At 42.6% G+C, this 17,216-nt stretch overlaps 1 protein-coding gene across 1 annotated transcript; it reads left to right on the top strand.

Annotated features, from left to right (window-relative positions):
* The first annotated feature begins 4,853 nt into the window (after window positions 1-4,853).
* Window positions 4,854-16,589, top strand: dsc2l (desmocollin 2 like). Its single transcript, XM_079569151.1, has 17 exons — window positions 4,854-5,032; window positions 5,080-5,308; window positions 5,392-5,482; window positions 5,574-5,776; window positions 5,870-5,965; window positions 6,677-6,832; window positions 7,030-7,174; window positions 7,277-7,431; window positions 7,867-8,001; window positions 8,082-8,267; window positions 8,346-8,593; window positions 8,864-9,006; window positions 10,784-11,002; window positions 11,489-11,710; window positions 11,969-12,090; window positions 12,287-12,589; window positions 14,925-16,589. The coding sequence occupies exons 2-17, from the start codon at window positions 5,258-5,260 to the stop codon at window positions 15,117-15,119; spliced, it is 2,670 nt and encodes an 889-aa protein (XP_079425277.1). The 5' UTR covers window positions 4,854-5,032; window positions 5,080-5,257; the 3' UTR covers window positions 15,120-16,589.
* Window positions 16,590-17,216: the final 627 nt, after the last annotated feature.

The raw sequence follows: 17,216 nt of genomic DNA, 5'->3' as shown, positions 1-17,216 counted from the left end.
CGACAAGATTAAAGCAGCAGGTAATCTGGAAGAAGAGTGAGCTACGCATAACGAGAAAGACGCGTTTTTTGTGTTTTTTTTTGGAAAGGGGGGGGATTGCCTATTGCAGTGGATTCTTGTCAAATTAAACTGTAGACGGACAAAAACTAGATAGTTTTTATTGGAAAAGGTCAAAATAACTGTTTTAATTCAACGGTCATTAAACACTAACCGAAAGCAGAGAAGTCTTATTTGCATCAGTACTTTCCCCCTCTTGCGCTAAACTTCTTTGGTGGCTGTGAAATTCCAAAGCAGTGCATCCCAGTTCCTAGGTGAACCGCTCGTAAAAATTAAGCTCCCCATTGGACCATCCGGGGGCACACAGAGCTGGGTGTGTTTGTTTTACACAGCGCAAGAAAAGATATCAGTACACATTAGAGGTATTTGTGTAACCTGGATACAATCTGTGGGAGTGGCCCTTATCATTTGAATTAGCCATTCGCCTGCGCAGTAACGCATTGTAGGAACTGACTGCACTTTCTGAATACACTGTCCTTTGCATGGATATAACTTTTCCTCGCTTGTCTTTGACCAGGCATCCCAATAACAACCATTGGTGTTGATTGAATGGGGTTGGAATGTGTTTGGAAAAGGCTGCGTTTGCCATGACAGAGACAGTGAGCCAGGACTGAGCAGCAGGTGGGAATGGTCAGTGAGTTGGAAAATGCGGCCAGTCGAGTAGTTGCAAGGTTGCAAGCTGGGTGTGTCATGGCAGAATGAGAGTGAGAGTGAGAGAGAGAGAGAGAGAGAGAGAGAGAGAGAGAGAGAGAGAGAGAGAGAGAGAGAGAGAGAGAGGGTGTGTGTGTCCAGTGAGTTTTAGGTGTGCAGTTTCTGTCAACAGTAGGTGAGGAGCGGTTGTGCACGATTGGCCGAACACTAAAACTGGTACAAAGGTCGTTGCACTGCCAAGAATGCAACCACAATAGACAGACAATTCAGAGGAGTAGAAGAGGCAGTGTAATGTGCTGTAAAGCTCTCAGTGAAAGCACAACATCAATCTTAAAGCATACTTTTTAAAACTTTTTTAAACTTGTTACAATATCATTCTCTAATCAAAAACAGACCTGATCTTCTCCGGTGGCTATTCTTAGCACCGCGGCAGCAGCTCCCAAAAAGCTCCTCCTGAGGTCCTACTTGTCCAGGAAATGCATTCCTCACCTTTCGATCTCTTGCTAAGCTTATTCCTTTCATCTTTAAAGGCACACTGTGTAACATTTTGGGCAATACTGTTGCCTTTAATACAAAACATGCTCCTAATGATCAGCTCAGCACAGAAAATGCAGTGGGTGATCAAAGAATGGATTTGCATGAGAACCAAACCTATTTCAATCTGATGTTAGTCACATCTCCATGGCGACGAGCTGGAGAAAAGTTACAGTCATGCCATAGTAGAGGTGAGCCGCTCACAGCAAAGGCCCATGTTCGTTTGTACATTTATGAGGTATTTTTCAAGGATGAAAATATCTGTCATAAAATAAATGCTTGTATTTCAGTTTGATTTATTGGGCAAATCCTACGCAGTGTGGCTTTAATCAAACAGCTGCTTAGTGAAGGGGAGCAAGAGGGTGGGGGTGAGATCGTGTGAAAAACAGGAAGTGAAACTGCAGAATATCAGAGAGTGTTTTCAAACCAACAAAGTGCAAGATAGTGATAAAGATGTGTCACTATTACCAAATACTGGCAAAAAGCGTCATACTCTTCTTTGGAAAATTTAAAAAGTCAATAACAAACAAAACAAAACAAACAAAATACAATCCCATTTTAATTACATAGTGACTGACGATAATCCGGCCGTGTTATGATTTAGACAGTTGACATGATTCACTCAAACCTGCATCACAAATGACAGACTTCATGAACCGATTACGCATCATGTGAACTCTGGCAAACTGCCCTGCTCACGACTCACCCAAATACTAACACTACCGTGACGTGCCTGTCTCTGCTGGAGTTCAGCCATAGGGAGTGGGCGAGGGAGGAGCCCTGGGAAAATGTAATGCATTTGCTGAGGCCAAAAATGTATGTTACGGTAGTTTATTCAACAGTGACATAGGTACTTGTGTCACACGGTGGTGGTGTGGTGTCTTTTTCGTGCTCAGATATTTCGGCATTTTATTGCCAGGTAGCATGCATCACACTTCGACATAAATCAGTTACGTCAGACAGTTGTTTTGAAACTTGGCACGTGAATAACATAAACTGACGAGTGTGCAATTATTCTGAATGAGGTCTCAGCCAGGTACACTGTGTCTTTTCCAGTTCCCATTGTCTGCAGGAATTCACAAGAAAGGTTTATTTGTTTCTCCAGTCAACACAAGAGTACAGTGCGTCCATACTGAACTACACAGTACTGTACTGCTGTTTAAAACAACAAATAAAGCATTTATCTCTAGCTTAAACCTCTTAGCCCCCATCTTAACTAAACACATTGTATCCAGTTCGGCTTTACCCAAATCTAAAAGCTTCTCGACTGGAGTTCACAGCCTGTAGGCCAGTGTAGCCATTTGAAAGCTAAGAAAACTGATCGAAGATTGTTGCTGCATTGTTGTCACTCTTTTGAGATATCTGTGTATGCTTTGAGTGATTTTTTAAAATCATAATAATAATAATAATAATAATGCATCGGTTTTATATAGCGCTTTTCTGGACACTCAAAGACGCTTTACTTTGCATCATTCATTCACTCCATACTTGGTGGTGGTAAGCTACTATTGAAGCCACAGCTGCCCTGGTGTAGACTGACGGAAGCGAGGCAACCAGTCTGCGCCATCGGTCTCACTTCCAAGTACTGACCAGGCCCTTCCCTGCTTAGCCTCCAAGGTCTGATGGGATTGGGCATAGAAAAGGCGGTATGGCCACACGTTTTGGTTTGTTTTTTCCTCACTTTTATTTGTCGCCTTATTGTAACTTTTTTTGCCGCTTTTCTGTTGTGTTTTTGTTGCTTTTACGTAACTTTTTTTTAACAGCTTTTCTGCTGCGTTTTGTAACTTTATTTGTAGCTTTTTTTTAATGCTTCTTTTCGGTTGCGCCTTCACCCTCATTTACATCTTGTCTTTCATCACTCTTTTGACACATCTTTCAAGAAGCTTATTATGAAACCTTTTTTTTTTTTTTTTAAATCAGCAAGATTTCTCTACCTGTGAAAAACCAGGTTCCCTTAAGTCAAAGTACCTTAGTCATTTCTAAAGAAACTGGTGACTTCATGGGAGTGCCACAAGAGAAGAACATTCTGCAATATCTGTTTTTAATTTTTTTTTCTTCTTGCTCTTTCATTATGGTCACGCCCTCCTTGACTTCCAGCCATTGACTCTTCCTGACATTTTTCTCACCTTTCCTGTTATGGCCCCCAACAGAAAAGACTTTGCAATAGCGTCTTCATACAGCTGTGGTCAAGTGTGCTAGAAAATGTGAATCATACAGTGAAGTAGAGGGAGCTGTCTTTTTTCACTCCACACACACATGCACAGACATACTTTTATCAGTTCATTTTAGCATGAGCCTCTTACCCAGAAACCAAGGCAGGCCTGAAAAACATTCCTGTGGTGTTAGCAGAGGAGCGCAGATAGGACGCTGCCTCTGTCATGAGCTTCAAAAAGTCTGCTAAAGAGAGAGACAGAAAATCAGATATGGCCGTGTAAACAAACATACTGACACACCGGATAATCTTGAAAAGCAAGCAGCTAGAATTAAGTCGCTTTTGGCCATAGGCAAAAGTTGAAGGGAATGGCATTATTTGTTTAGAAAGGTCAGTCTACAGTAATGTAAGAGACATACTTTTTACTTTCTAACAAGGGTTTTTAAAGCCTTTGACAGTGAAGGAACATCAACAAATAGAATCACAGAAAAACAAATTAATCCTAGAGAACAAGGTGCACGAGACAAACTACATCTATGTTGTCGATCAAAATGAAACATTTACCGCTTAAAGGTGCATTATGTAACTTTTTATGTAAAAAAAAAAAAAAGTTTATATTTATGCGTGTTTGACCTCGTAGTGACCCAGCGGCTGTGAGTGGTCAGCATGGCGCCTTTACTTTCGATCTCGGTAATCTCTACAATGCTCTGGGTCACTTGTTTTGTCGGTTTTCTGTAAGAGGCTCCGTCAGCAGTGAAAACCTTTGAAACACCTGGAGCGTCCTAGAGACCACTGTGATGGAAAGCGAAGGCGCCACGCTGACCACTCATACAGCCACTGGGTCACTACAAGGTAAAACATGCATAAATATATTTTAAAAATGTCCACGTAAAAAGTTGCATAATGCGGCTTTAAACATTTACTCACAGTGGAAAAAGGAACAATTATCTTTACTCAAGTAGTACAGATACTTTTTACTTTTACTCAAGTACAAGTAAAAAGTCCTGTATGCAAAAAAAGTACAATTTCTTCAAAAAGTTATTCATGTGCTTGAGTAAATGAGTACTGCCCAGTACCCGCCTCGGGTAATAAAGGGCATACACAGTGATATAGTTGAACAGGATACAAATGTGAATAGCCGTGTCGTGCAAATCAGTGCAAATTGGAAGGTATCAAGTTATTTAGTGTTTATGATTCTGATAGCAGAGGGGAAATAATACAATATACAGTATGATTCAAAATATATATGTGTTTCTCAGTATCTGCTAAACTTAAAATACAACGATCAAACCTTTGCCAAACTCACCCCAGAATCTACTCTTGTAACTGTGCTAAACTTGCTCATCATAATGTCACGTGCCTGAAGTAATAAAAAGTAAAAATAAGTAAACTAAAGTAAAAATAGTATAAATGACAATGTTTTATTGATTTTTTTTTTTTTTTTTTTTTTTTTTTACAAAGTCTATTGAAAGTGGGGAAGGTTTCCTCCTGCTGGTGGATCCAAGCAGTTTCAGCCTGCAGGAGTTTGATCCGTGTGTGAGACGCTTCCTTCCTCGCTCCGGAGCAGTCACCACCAAAGGGGAGGCAGTCACTCTCTCCACCACGCGAGGCGGTTCTGTCTGGGTGGGGCAGGGGCAGGTGCGTAACGACGCTGTGCCTGTGCTGACAAATACACATTTGTCTAGTCTGCTCTCACCTTGATCACTGCGCGCAGGACGTTCGGGCATATCCGCTCTTCGGGTGCGTAAAAAGTCGACCGCGCGTATCAGTCTCTCTCTCTCTACCCCCCCACACACACACATACGGACGTCTGACCAGCGCTTTTGGAGACGAGGGGCGCTCTCTGGAACCGGAACAAACTCCATGAAGTTGAAAATGGCGAAAGGAGAATTCTTACACATCTGCCTGCTATTGGTGAGTTGGCCACCGCGTTTGTGTTTGTGAGTCCGTGTGTGGATAGCTTTTTTTTACGATCGATCCTTTCAATACTTTTCCAGGTGTTAGCCTGTGCTGATGCGTGTAATATCCCACAATCTATTGATATCAACGTCCCGAACAGATTACCTTATGGCTACACGGTAACAACAGGTAAAACCAACGCGTAAATACAGTCACTTTGAACGTACTCGGCGCTGGTATAACTTCAACCTAACTTCAACCTGCTGTATTTCACTTCCAGTTGAAGTTGAGGACTGCGACGCCAGGTCTCTCCAGCTCAATTCTAGTGATCCAGATTTCATGATCCAAAGAGGCGCTATAGTGACCGTAAACACCGTATACTTGAGTCCCGGAGGGCGGACATTTTCTGTGATAGCTCAGGACAACAGTGGATTTCCACAAGGCGAAATAAAGGTTTTCCTCCATCAGAAACTCCATCAGAATGTAAGAGGAGTCACTTTTTTTTCTTTTTCTTTACAAATGAAGTAGCCTTGCAGCCACTGTGTTTTCTCACTGACCTGTTTCTGGGTTAAACAGGACAATCTCCTGAGGCGGTTCAAAAGGCGCTGGAGCCCTCCTCCCTTCAACATAAGAGAGAATGACGTTGGGCCATTTCCAAAAGAAATCGAAAAGGTATAATCTTTGCTACATATTTTGTCGGTTTGTAAGCTGAGAAACCTTTTGAGAATACCTTTGGACACTTAAGACTGTTGTGAACGGAAAAGGAGGAAATTCATCCCCGATTGATTCAAGAGAGGGGGGCATGTTATACAGAGCTACAAACAACTGGCTATTTGTGAGAAATGATTTGTCGTGGATGCGATTTGAGTGCTGAAATGATCAGGAAGACATCAGTGAAGGCGTCTGAACTTAAACGCAGAGAAGTGTCGGCTCGTGACATCAGCATGTGGGGGTGGGGGACTGAATAGTTGGATTAACTTAATCATGTATGAATGAAACCAAGTACAACGCCAGATACGTTTTGCTCAAGGGAACAACATGTAATTCAAGCCTTTAATGAATGAATTGAATAACCAACAGAAATGTATTAAAGGGAAGGATTTGTCCCCCAAAAAGAGTGTAAAGGCGCAATGCGAGCCTCGGGTCAAAATGTTTGCCGATACCTGGAATGGGGGGGCTCATTAAATGCATTTTTTCCCCCCTCTGCAAATGTCTACTGTTGTGTGCACTGTTTGATTTATCATTTATAACCTCACTTAACCGGTATGTCAGCCTTTAAAAATTGAATCCGCAAAACAAGACCACAATCGACGATGGTGTTGGTACAGATTTACGACTGTTGTAATAGCACGTGCATCTGTCTTTCTCTTTTTTTTTTTTTAGATTGTGTCTGATACAGAAGCTAGATATGACGTTTACTACACCTTGAGCGGCCCGGGCTACAATGAGCCTCCTGTGGGGGTCTTCAGTTTTGACCGGGATACCGGAATGCTGAGTATCAACAAGCCTGTGGACCGCGAGCAGTACGCTCTGTATGTTGTAAGTGTCTGATTTGGTATTGTTTTCAATTTCCCTGTACGTGTGAACCACTAATTGTTCACCAGAGGCATTTCTGTTACTTTCTCCCCCGTTATTAACTTCCTTGTACTGTCACTTTACATATTCAGTATTGGCATGTTGCAGTGGTAATCATTCTGACGCCATCTACTTTTTAATCTCGTTTTTTTTTTCTCCAGCTCACAACCAACGTGTACAAGAAAAACACCAACGAGCAGACAGACTTGCCTTTAGACATTAAGGTCCTGGTAGACGATGTGAATGACAACGCCCCCCTGTTCTCTGGACCCCTGCTGTTCTCAGTCCCAGAACAGAGCAACTCAGGTGAGTGGATGACATTAATATGTTTTGTTTTTTTTTTCTTCACAACTACTTTCAAACTGAATGTGTGAGTTGTGATTGATGTATTTGTTTATTTGTCTGTAGGCACTGTGGTCGGCAAAGTCAACGCCACAGACCTGGACCAGGAGAGAACGGACCATGTGGCCATTAGGTACAGCCTGCTGACCGGCGCTGATCTGTTCAGCATAAACTCGCTGACCGGAGTCATCAGCACTAGGTCTACTGCGCTGGACAGAGAGGTGAGAAAGGGCAGGATTATTTATAAAGTGCAACAGTGGAGAACACTTGGGGACATGCTGGAGTGCATCACTAAAATAGAACGATGTTTTCATTCATCATCATTACAAATAACACACACACAGGAAATGCCCATTTTATCATTTCAAAAACGATATTGTGCTGATGAAAACTGACGAGCTATGCTACTGATTAGGGCGTGTGCCTAATCGGTTCAAACCACATCCAAAATGTATGTTGTTGCTTCGTTGTGTCGGCTCAGATCAAATAAACTGGTTTGTCTGTGTGTTTTGGCAACACCTGAAAACAAAGAAGCAATCTTTCCAAAAAATTAATTCGCTTTTTAAGGATTCGTTTATTAAATCACTGTGCTGTCTCTTTAATTATGAAGTCATCAATTTAAATTTGCATTGACACTTTCTTTATTTGGCATTTAGACCCAGGACACACACTTGGTGACTGTGCAAATCAAAGACATGAAAGGAGCCAGCAATGGCCTATCCAATACAGGCACAGCCACCATCCGGCTGTCTGATATCAACGACAACCCTCCCACCTTCAAACAGCCTTCTGTAAGTACTACTGTGAGTAATCCGGACAGTTTTACCACTGATGTGAAGCTAACTATGGATATTTCTTGTATTGCATTTAGTACACGGCAACAGCTGAGGAAAACCAAATGGGAAAACTCATACTCCGCATCCCAGTCGACGACAAGGATTTGGTCAACAGCGACAACTGGATCTCTAAATTCGTCATCACCAAAGGAAATGAGAATAACAATTTCCGGATTGATACAGACCCAAAGACTAATGAAGGACGTCTGTATGTCGCCAAGGTATGCCTTCATTAACCTTGTTTGTAAAAATTACACGTCATAAGAAATGCATGGCCGCTGAATGTCTTTATTTAACAGCCATTAGACTTTGAAAAGACTCCAAACGTCAAGCTTGAAGTCTCGGCCCGTAACAAGGCGGAACTGCAGGGAACCAGCGCCCAGTGGAACACCGCGGTCGTGGATGTCGCCGTCACCGATGTGGACGAGGGGCCCGAATTCATCCCTCCCATCAAGTACCTGACAGTCAAAGAGAACACTCCCAATGGCACGGTCATCGGAACCTACACCGCTCTGGATCCGGAGAGAAAAAGCAGCGCGGGCATCATGTAAACTATCCCCTTTCAATTGTTCACGCAGTTCAAATTTCACTGCTTGTAATATGTTTTGCAACCATAAGAGGGCAGACTTGGATCACTCATGCAACATGCTTTCTCCAAGTGTTTCATTCAACTGATAAATGCAGCTTTTCTGTTGACTGAGACCAAAAAAAAAGCTTAAAGCGAAATAATAATGAGTAGATTGAAGCTACAGAGGTGCAAAGTTTGAAAGGAAGCTTTATTCAATGCTAACCCTCCTTTCTCCTGTCTTGTTCCCAGGTACTATAAAGTGACCGACCCCGCGTCCTGGATTAATGTCGATCGGATCACGGGAGAGCTGAAAGTCGCCAACACGATAGACAGAGAATCGAGCTTCGTGCAGAACGGCATCTACAACATCACCGTCAGGGCTGTTGACGCAAGTAAGAAAACGCAAGACACTGTACATGCGCTCTCTTCTTTCAGGCAGGGTTGCACATCCACCGGCTTTTTCCGAGTGTGTTGAAAAGTAAAGTGCATTGTGGCTGGCATTTCCCTCTCTCCTTTTGAATTGGAGGTAGCCACTTGAGGCATTGAGGTGCTCTGGCGTCCTCCCATCATTGGCATCGGTAAACAAGGGCATCAATGTGAGAGGAAATCGTTTGTCTCTCACTGCGACCTTTTTTTAGCTGCCAAACCTAAGAAAAATGAGCCACTGTGAGGGGTGGAGTCTGCCCAAGACACATAGTTGCAGGACTTCACACCATGTTGCCAAAAACAGTGCGCTGAAAAATAAACTCTGGCTAGAGGAAGACGTGAATGTACATTTCTGAATGACTTTACTTGTCTCTTCAGCTGAAGTCTTAATTCAAGATATGAAGTAGTGTCCTGCAGGGGAAGCTATTACACGACGGCGTAATTGATGTGTCTTTTTGAAGAGCTACACCTAGTGATATTTAAAATTGTGTATGTTTTGATAGCGCCTGTGGTAATAGATGACTGTGCCAAGCGAGCGTTTCTGTGACAGTTTGATGGCACACGGTTTGTTGCTGGGAGCCCTGGGGTCATTGTGTTGATCCGGCGCTCCACCCTGCCTGGATCTCTCTGTCTGCACGGCCACGCCTTGCTTTTTGTGTCATAGATGAGTACACACCTGTCGAAAGGTGTCAGCACAGATGTTCTGGTTTGGCAGTGTCTGATATTGTACTATAATGCCATGGACGTCATGTGTTAGCAATACGTGACGTGAAAGCCAGACGTGCCCGTATATGGATCTTCCGCTTGGCTAGACATTACTACTTGTTTTGTCACAGTCATTTTACAAGTGAAATGTTGTCAAAAAATATAGGTGTTTTGTTTAAAGTGGACAAAGTATGCAAAATCCACTTTTTTGAGCTTTAGACCATGTTATGACTTGTTACCTTGTCAAAGAGTTGTATGTCACCACTTTTGGATGAGCAAAGTGTCTGATGTAGCTCTTTCTTCATCTTCTTCTTCTTCTACACTGTCAGCGCTTCTTTCTGTACTTCCTATAGACAATTCATTGTTAAAACTTCCCTATACACTTAAAAAAATATATAATCCAACAGCAGAAAGAAGAGAATGGATGAATGGATGGCATAATCCAACAGCATATTGGCTCTGAGCCATTCTGCTCAAAGGGTGTTTATATTATCGTGCTAAAGCTGTAAACCACACCGTAAATTGAAACAGGAAGTTAGTTGTTGCTATATAATTCGTACAGAGACATAGTTTCAAAATCTACCATGTAAAATAGCAATGTCACCCAAAATAATGTGTTTAAGTTCATTTTTAAGCCCCATACGCATGACATGTCCACTGTAAATGGAAATGCTGTGTTGCCAAAAAGATTGTTATACTGGTCTGAAAAATATTTAAAAAAATATATATATAGAAAAAAAGCCGGCACTGTAGAAAGTTACTTGAGAAAGTTACTTGATAAATTACATGCTAAAATGTTGATTTTAAGTTTCATTTGTTCTAGTAATTCATGAATACATAAGGGAAGAAAACAGCAACGACCGATACAGTAAAACAGTAAATAATCAGCAAGCAATATTTATGAATGAAAAGTTTATGAATATCAATCCGACTGTTGAGTTCTAAACATTGTACTGCTGTAAAAGTATTGTAAAGTGAAAAGATTACTTTAACGTCAGCACAGTCGAGTCTATGCTTACTGTGTTTGCTGTGTTTCAGCTACGAAGTCGGGCATGGGCACAGTGGTCATCCAGGTGGAGGATGAAAACGACAACGTCCCGATGCTGCCCACGGGCGAGCTGGTGCTGTGCGAGAGGGAGGGGGAGCTGGGGTCAGTCGTGCTGGTGGCCGAGGACAAGGACGATTCGCCCTATGCCGAGCCGTTCATTTTCAGCATTCCAGACAGCGACGGCAAATGGACTGTCAATAAACTCAACGGTGGGTGTTTCTTGAAGAAGCGGAGGAGGTCGTTTGCATAAGTGTTACACAAGTACAAAAGGATGATAGTCTGTGGCATTTACATCTTGTCCTGCTAATTTTGAAACCGTGTTCAAATGCTCTTCAAAACTGTTTGCTGCACAGTTAGTCACTTAGGGTGTGTTTCACAGGCCATGTGAGTTTGCCGGGAAATTCACCTGGGTACAGTTCAAGCGAAAAACTTGTTATTATAAACCGTGTGTGCCACTGTTTATAAAACGTATGACTAACTAGTGTTGTCTCGATGCTAAACATGACAGTCTTTTGATTTGACTGATCTTATCTTTTTCATTGCTCCACTGTATTTTCTACTAATAACAATGACTCATAATATTCCGAGCCAGAGAACAAATTTCCCTGCAGCCATCTGATGTTTTCTAACGTTGGCACTGTTTTCCTGTTATAACACCTCGAGTGTTGAATTTGCTTTGATCCTTTCTTCCTCAGATTCAGCTGCCACCTTGCAGCAGCTTAAGGAGCTCCACATAGGCGAGCATGACGTCGAGGTGCTGGTGACGGACCTGCAGGGCTCGGGGAAAGCGCAAACGGTGACCGTGAGAATCTGCAAATGTGTAAACGGGGTGTGTCCGGCCAAGCAGACCTCGGTGCAGCTGGGAGGTCTCGGGCTGCTGACCATGCTGCTGCCCTTCCTTCTGCTCCTCCTTCTCGGTGAGTTTGTCAAATACACTCTCCATACAGGTTGAATTGTTGATCTTTTTTTGGCAAAGGCCTGCAGCTCGTTGAAAATTGTTCTGGGACCCACTTTAAGATCCTGAGCAACCTTCACATTTCTATTACAATTTCCATTTGACTACAATCAACTGTCACATGTGTTTAAAGCCTGAGAAATCACAATTGCTGATGTCCAATTTGAAACTATGGCTGGAGACTGAGTGAACGACCTCTAACTTGTTTCACAATCCTCAGGTTTCCTTCTGGCCCTTCTGTGCGCGACCCAGTATAAGAACATGAAGCCGAACGTGGAGGACATGACCGACGGCGGCGGAGTCCTGCTTAAATCCAACATTGAAGCTCCCGGAGATGAAGTGGTGAGAACTTTATCCTTAACTCGACTTTTACTTTCAATTTTCCAGCCTGAAGACATTCATAGTATTTCTACACTCAGCTCAATAGCCTGTGCTGAGGTAAAAAAAAAAAAAAAAAGTAGCAAAAGACCTTTTCAACTGTAAACACAGTGTTATGTAGCTCTACAATGGCCTGTATTGATATTTTGTTGCCCTGCAGGACTCCAGCCTCCTCACGGATCCCACCATCATGATTTGCCCCGGGGTCAAAGACACGGGGGTGACCTCCGGCTGGATCGGCAACAAGAGCACCAGTTCCATGCAGGAGAACGGCATCTACAACGCCAACGCCAACCTGGTCACCTCCACCACGGATGCGCAGTACTTCTCCAGCTACGACAACCAGTACGGCATGCAGTACGGGGACGCGCATCTCCTGGGCAGCGGCTTTGAAAGCAGACAGTTCGTCCAGGACGCGTCCCTGCTCCACACCTGGCAGACCAACGGCCGCTACTTAGATCAGGTACGTCAGGCACCCAGTTGTTAGAAGAACTAAGCTGAAGTAAAGAAACATCAGGTTAAAGTTGAGGCAAAGCACATAGAAAAATCAAGACATGGCAAATACACAGTACACAGGGTCACATGTTTTATTCTTTGGTAGGGGAGGGCGGGGTAGTTGAGAAAAAGTCATGAATGCAGAAGGATAGGGGCGTGGTTAGGGTGTGTGCAGTTATGGTCCTTGAAATGAATGTGTTTATAATATAGCCGTGCAGCCTTAGTCCTTATGTGGTTTATCTCCGTGACTTGGCCTTGAATGGGGATTAGTGCCTACAGTTGGCATAGTGGTTCAATGATTTCCTATGAACAACTTTCTCATGTGAATTGTTATTCTTTTGCTCCTAATTTGAAGTCCTGGGAGACGGCATTGAATCATTTAGATGTATAAGGTTAAAGGTGTATTATGTAACTTTTTATGTGGAAGAAAAGTTGATATTAGTGCATGTTTGACCTTGTTGTGACCAGCGGCTGTATGAGTGGTTACTGTGGCACCTTTATTTTCCATCACAGAGGCCTCTACAGCGCTCCAGGATCAATTGTTTTAGGGTTTCTGGTAGGTTTTCACTGCTGACGGACCCTCTCACCAGAAAACCTACAAAACAATTGATCCTGAGGCATTGTAGAGGCCACCGTGATCGAAAGTAAAGGCGCCATACTGACCACCCATACATAAAAAGTTAGATACAAACTAATATCAACCGTTTTTTCTCCGCATAAAACATACATAATGCACCTTTAAGTTGGTCAGTGAAGAGTTACATTTCTTTTTGCACCTTAAAGCCACACTGCATCAAATTTACTCAATAAATACAACTGAAATACAAGCATTTATTTAATGACAGATAATTCATCATTGAAACATGACGGTAACTTTACTGAAAGTGGGTGCTTCTCCAGCTCGTCACCATGGAGATATCGCTTAAGTCAGCAGAATTTGAGATTCAAACAGGTTAGGTCCTCACCCTTTTTATGATTACCCCCACTGCAGTAACAGCATTTTTTGTGTTGAGCTGGTCATTAGGAGCATGTTTTGTACTGATGGCAACAGTATAGTCCAAAATGTTATGCAGTGTGCCTTTAAGTTTGGCTACCTGAAGATGAGCCGACCTCAAAGTTTACACCATTCGCACTCGGAAGAAATGTGTCCGCTGTATGAAATGTTACGCACTGTTGCTTTAATCTCAAAGCTAGGATAAAACTGCTCAACAGGAAAATTACACACACGAAAAAAAGAAAAAAAATCCTTTCAATCACTTCGCTGAACAAATGCACAATTTTACTCTGACATGTAAGTCTCATGACGAGAAATGCAATCGTGACGAACTGATCAGACCAACAGGATGAATTGTGTCCGAGAGTAAACAGTTGATTCTCTGTAGTTTAATAACGCTCTTATCCGAGGCGGGAGCTTAGGTAGTTCTCGAGTGTAATAATAGTCTCTGTCTGATAGCACCAAGTGTACCTTTAATATGGTTCAGTATCTAGAAATGTCATTACTTGGTCAATGCAGCGTAATATCCACCTGCCAGTCACAAATCTCTCGATCAACATTGTTTTAAAGAGGGGGTATTATGCTTTTTTCAATCCCATAGCACCAGTCTATAGCGCACTACAATGATGACGCAATCTTCCGTTGGTCTGTAAATGCAGTAAATCAAAATAACTGTCTTGTATAAAATTGCTCTCTCAAAATGGCAGTCCAGAACGTCTTGAAATAGGCCTCTGTCTCTTTAAGAACCTCTGACCCTTTCCGACCCGCCCCCTCCACACGCTGTCTGTGGCATCAGTGGGGAGGGGGTTCTGCTGAGGGGCAGTGGTTGGTTACTCGGCTGGTGACGAAAGGTCGGAGGCGTCTCCAGGAGGTGGGGGCGTTTCTAGGAGGACTCAGGCAAAGCTACACCTAAAATGGCTGCCATCAGAGTTTTTTACAGATTATTCAAAAATACATGAATGTGCCAAGGCAACACTTCAGGCATGTTATTAATGAGGGAATAATGAGGGACTTAATAACATGATGTAAAGCTTGAACAAGTCGATTTTGCATAAATTGGTTTGGCAGAATATTGGGCCCCTTTAAGGCCCAATATTCTGCCAAACCAACTTTTCACCTCTTTTGTCATGATGTCGTTCCATTAGGAGTCGTGTTTTGTCATGCACAGGCAGATATAATGCCAATAAGTCATACCCTGCTTGTGGCACAACTCATTTAATATAAAAAAAATCAGTAAAAATTGCTATTAAATGGAAATGAGGTATTTTGGAGCCCTACTCATATCCTCTCTTTGCTTTCCCTCTTGCAGAAGCTGGGTTACATGGGCGGAGATGACGACGGACGCTACGCCGAAGACGTCCTCCACTCCTATGGTTTCGAGGGGGTGGGCTCCGCAGCTGGGTCTGTGGGATGCTGCAGCGACTTTGCCGAGGAGGGTCTGGACTTTCTCAACACGCTCGGGCCAAAGTTCAAAACTCTGGCAGATGTATGCTCAAAGAGATGAGCGCTGCAGCAGAATGGACAGTTTGAATGTTTCGTAATGGCCTAAAGAACACAGGAGAGGAGTCGAAAGAATATATGGAACAATGGGAAGTGTTGTGTGCAGACGACTTTTGTTAGGTGTTTTTCATGCTGCTTTTTAGCGAATGTCTTTTTCACTGAACTGAACAGATGCAGTCATTTGTGCTGGAGTGGATTAGGGCTGCATAGTACAAAAAGTGTGCGATATCTTTGATGATTATTGCACAGAACATCCTACTACTGGTTGCAGTCCAGAGCATTGCACCCTTTTTATTTTTATTGATCCAAAGATTCCACGTTGGCCTCCCAATAATAATATTTCACTCTATTTATGACAAATTTAGAATGTTTTACATCTCCAATTTATATATACAATCAGCATTGACTGTAGTTATGCTGATTTATAGTAGTACATTTAACACATGAACCCCTTGCAGTGCCTTTGAGGCTCACCACTTAGAGAACCACTGATCATGTCAAAATCGGAAAAGATGGACAGTGTGACATGTGGCCAGCACTCTGGCCTCACAGCAAGAAGTCCTATTGGGCTAATGGGGTCTTTTGTGTTCATATTATCCCCATCTCTGGGCAGGTTTCCTCTATGCACTACTGTTTTCATCAATCTCATCAAACCAACACTTGCACAATGCCTATCTCCAGCTTGGTAAACCTAACCAAGAACCTGGTTTAAGATCAGGCTGACCTTGTTGAAGGGTGGGTCAGATGTAGAACCTATAATGCATTATGTGTGATTGCATAATTGCAACAATAGTAACATTTGTAGATATTAGAGAAAAACAAACAAGCCAACTTGGTTAAGTTTGCAAACTGAGCGCTAGTTTGCTACGTGCGGATAGACAATGTGTGCCTTTTGACCCTTTCACCAGAAATTCCCTCATCTGACTCTTCAGTTCATTTTCTGATTGATGACAACCAATTACTTTTCAGATTTGGAAGGAAATTGACTGACAATACTAAAGAAGTGTGAGTCACCCACGCTATTGTGCAGCCCTAATCAGAATACAGTGCTGGATGCTTCCAGGAAGTCTTGTTAGGTTTAATATGGGAAGGTGCTGTTAAATTAATGCTTTTATAATATTTTTCATCCGTAATTTCAATGCCTGTGTTCTGTTCGGACCTGCTTCGGATTAGGCCGTGTTTATCTGCAAACACATTCCTCCCAGGGCGTAGCCAACAGCACTGCAACATTCCTACAGTAGCTATGTGAAAGTCAGCAAGAGGGCGAGAGCAGGCGGCGAGAGGTGTTAACCGCTCTGTCGCCACATTCAAATCTGACCACATCATGAATTTATGCGTTTACATAGAATGATTAATAAGAGAAGTAAATATTTTGTTGTTGAATTAATATAGTGTTTTTTTTTGTGAGAATGATGTTGAATGTTTTCTTACATGAACTGTAACTTGATGCACTAAAGATTTTGCTTATATCTTGGATTCAGTGTTACAGAAGTGCTTTTTTTTATAAATATTGGCTTGTAAAAAAAAACAATGACGTTTCGGCTTCCCAGTGATCTTTTGGCTGTGCTTGGGAGGCAAGATAGAACAGATAGGCCTACGCATTATCCCGCATTAGTGTGGGAGGTGCTGGTGAATGAGTTACAGGGTGGGGCTCTGCAGTTTGAACAGTGACAAAGACACTGTTTGTTCCCAGCAGGTTTTTTCTCACATTTAGCTTTACGCATGAATTATGTATATAATGGGTGGACTTGATGATTGCAAAATATTGGGAAGTGTCATATTTTTTCCTCCTTTCACTGTGTTACTTTCGCCTTAATCTAGATAATAGAGCTGGTTCCAAAAAAACTAGCCAAAATTGCTAGCATGATCGAGCTTCATTTATGAACGCTATGGGGGAAGCCACCCTCACTTAGTCCATTCTCAATTTACAGTCTGGGTACAACAAGGCTCTGCATAACTTTGAAAAATTGGCCATGTCTGTGTAGGCTCTCAGTCGGCCAGGAAATTTCCCCTGTTGTCGCCTGGATTTGGCTGACTGAATAGAGGATGCCCCCACCGTACAATGGACCCCTCAGATCACAGGAGAAAATGGGTACCTAAT

Source organism: Gobius niger (genome assembly GCF_951799975.1).
Source record: "Gobius niger genome assembly, chromosome: 13".
Lineage (NCBI taxonomy): Eukaryota > Metazoa > Chordata > Actinopteri > Gobiiformes > Gobiidae > Gobius > Gobius niger.
This window is presented reverse-complemented; position numbering and strand designations above follow the sequence as displayed.

What these genes read in the sequence shown, in the direction of transcription:
- dsc2l (XM_079569151.1), top strand. Translation starts at nt 5,258, where the DNA reads ATGAAGTTGAAAATGGCGAAAGGAGAATTCTTACACATCTGCCTGCTA. An exon ending in TGGCTACACGGTAACAACAG is followed by an intron (nt 5,483 to 5,573) that starts GTAAAACCAACG and finishes TTTCACTTCCAG; the next exon opens with TTGAAGTTGAGGACTGCGAC. An exon ending in CGTCAGGGCTGTTGACGCAA is followed by an intron (nt 9,007 to 10,783) that starts GTAAGAAAACGC and finishes GCTGTGTTTCAG; the next exon opens with CTACGAAGTCGGGCATGGGC.